General features: G+C 54.9%; 1 protein-coding gene across 1 annotated transcript in view; it reads left to right on the forward strand.

Annotated features, from left to right (window-relative positions):
- The window catches only part of LOC308365356 (uncharacterized protein), a gene marked incomplete at both ends in the record, with an annotated part of 11,463 nt that extends 9,854 nt beyond the window's left edge, over positions 1–1,609 (forward strand). The window contains one exon of the mRNA XM_080838747.1: positions 1–1,609. This exon is cut by the window's left edge and continues 530 nt beyond it. Coding sequence (XP_080694873.1) covers positions 1–1,609 — 1,609 coding nt within the window.
- Positions 1,610–1,813: the final 204 nt, after the last annotated feature.

The raw sequence follows: 1,813 nt of genomic DNA on the forward strand, positions 1-1,813 counted from the left end.
TTCACCCGTGGACACCTCAACACGCACAGACGACAACAAGAATGTCATCGTTGACCAGGAGACACTGGCTCATACGAACACGTTCTTGAACGTCAGCGTGGAGAGACACACCCTTGTGCATGGTCTCCAAGCATTCGACCTTGTGTCTGCCCCTCCCAGTCAACATGATGGGGACATTGCCCAGGGCGATGGGTCTCCGATAAATCAGGCTGACCTCGTAGTTACGGATCTGGAAGAGGAGAGCGAAAATCCTGAACCACTAGTCCTAAGCTCCCCTCCTTCTTTGAAGGCACCGGAAGGAGTTAGTGAGCCTAGCTCATCCTCCCCAGAAACAGCCAAGGAGGAAGATCAGACTGTCTCTACAGAGGCAAAACACGATCCGCTAACCCAAGCCAATACGCCAGTGATTTATGTGTCTGGGGAAAGTGGATCATCTGTGCCAATAGAAGGCGGCAGCAGCCAATCAGAGATAAAAGAGCGAGAGGGCCATTGTGATGTCACAGATCCTGTCTCAAACCACTCGCCACCCACCCGTCAAACGTCCGAGTCGGCCTCCGCGGATGAGGCGTCAGTGCCTACCTCTACCAGCGATAAAGCAGAATCCCAGTCCCCCTTGGAGTCGTCGGAGTCCTCATGCAACAGCCCGGCGTCAGTGTCCAAATCAGCCAACTCCTCAGATTCACGCTCCACTGCCGAAGCACCAGAGAACTCCGGTGGCTCTCCTGCCCTAAGCAGCAAGAAAGCCAGTGCTGAGAAGACGGACGTCAAAGCTCAGTCCTCCAAGCTCAAACCTGCCTCGAAAACTGCACCGACCTCTAAACAGCCCATGGCCCGACCCGTCAGAACCCTCAACACCTCTGAGAACCAGACTATGAGGAGGGTGGTGCCCATCACCCGGCTGACCCGATCGGGTAGCTCTGCCAGCAGAAAACCAGACAAGAGCAGCCAGGAATCGACCAACCACCGCTTGTCGGCACACCGTCCCGGCCTCCCCAAGGACGACTCCAAGTCCCCCAGAGTAAGGGAGCAGAATGCGGCCTCCGTGGTTCGAAAACCGTCTGTCCGGAAGACTACCCCTAAGCCGGTGCGCCCAGTAGTGCCCAAACCCCCACCTGAGGAAAAGATGTGTCGCTCCACCCTGCGTGCACTGGCCCAAGCTGCCCAGGCGGCTGGCGGGCCGGCAGCTGTACCGGGTGAGAGGTCGGCGAGTGCCCCCCAGACGCCCATCCGCAGCCCAGTGTCTGCCGCCAGGCTGCCCAGTTTTGCCCGCAACACCGTGGCCTCCACAACCCGTGTGGCCAAGCGGGACCTGGTGCCTGGTGGTGTCAACTCTCCTTCTGCTAACGCTGGGGGCACCACCCCAACCAAATCCTCCCCCCTGACCCGCACTGCCTCCTTCAGGCACTCCAGCAACCGAGTGGCTCCTGAGGCCTCCCAAAGTTCCCTCAGAAGGGCTGCTAGTATCCGTGTGGCTGCCAAAAAACCCTCGGATGAAACTCTGGCGCCCCTCAGAGGTCATGAGCGGAAGAACAGCGGCAGTTTTTCTGACAAATCAGGCTATTCCAGAGACTCTCACACAGACAAGGCTCCTAAACGTTTGTGGAGATAAACACCAGAGGGCTTTTATTTTAGAAAAATAAGAAAAGCTATATCAGCAACATGTAACTTAATAAAGTTTAGATTTGTATTTTTGTGGTCTTTATTTAACTTTCTGAGTAATGATAAATATGTACAGTATAGTTATTTTCATTCTCTTTCTCTATGACCATGGTTTTTGTATGCATTGGACTAAGCCCCGCTGTGGTTTCCATTT

Source organism: Sprattus sprattus (genome assembly GCF_963457725.1).
Source record: "Sprattus sprattus genome assembly, chromosome: 5".
NCBI lineage: Eukaryota > Metazoa > Chordata > Actinopteri > Clupeiformes > Clupeidae > Sprattus > Sprattus sprattus.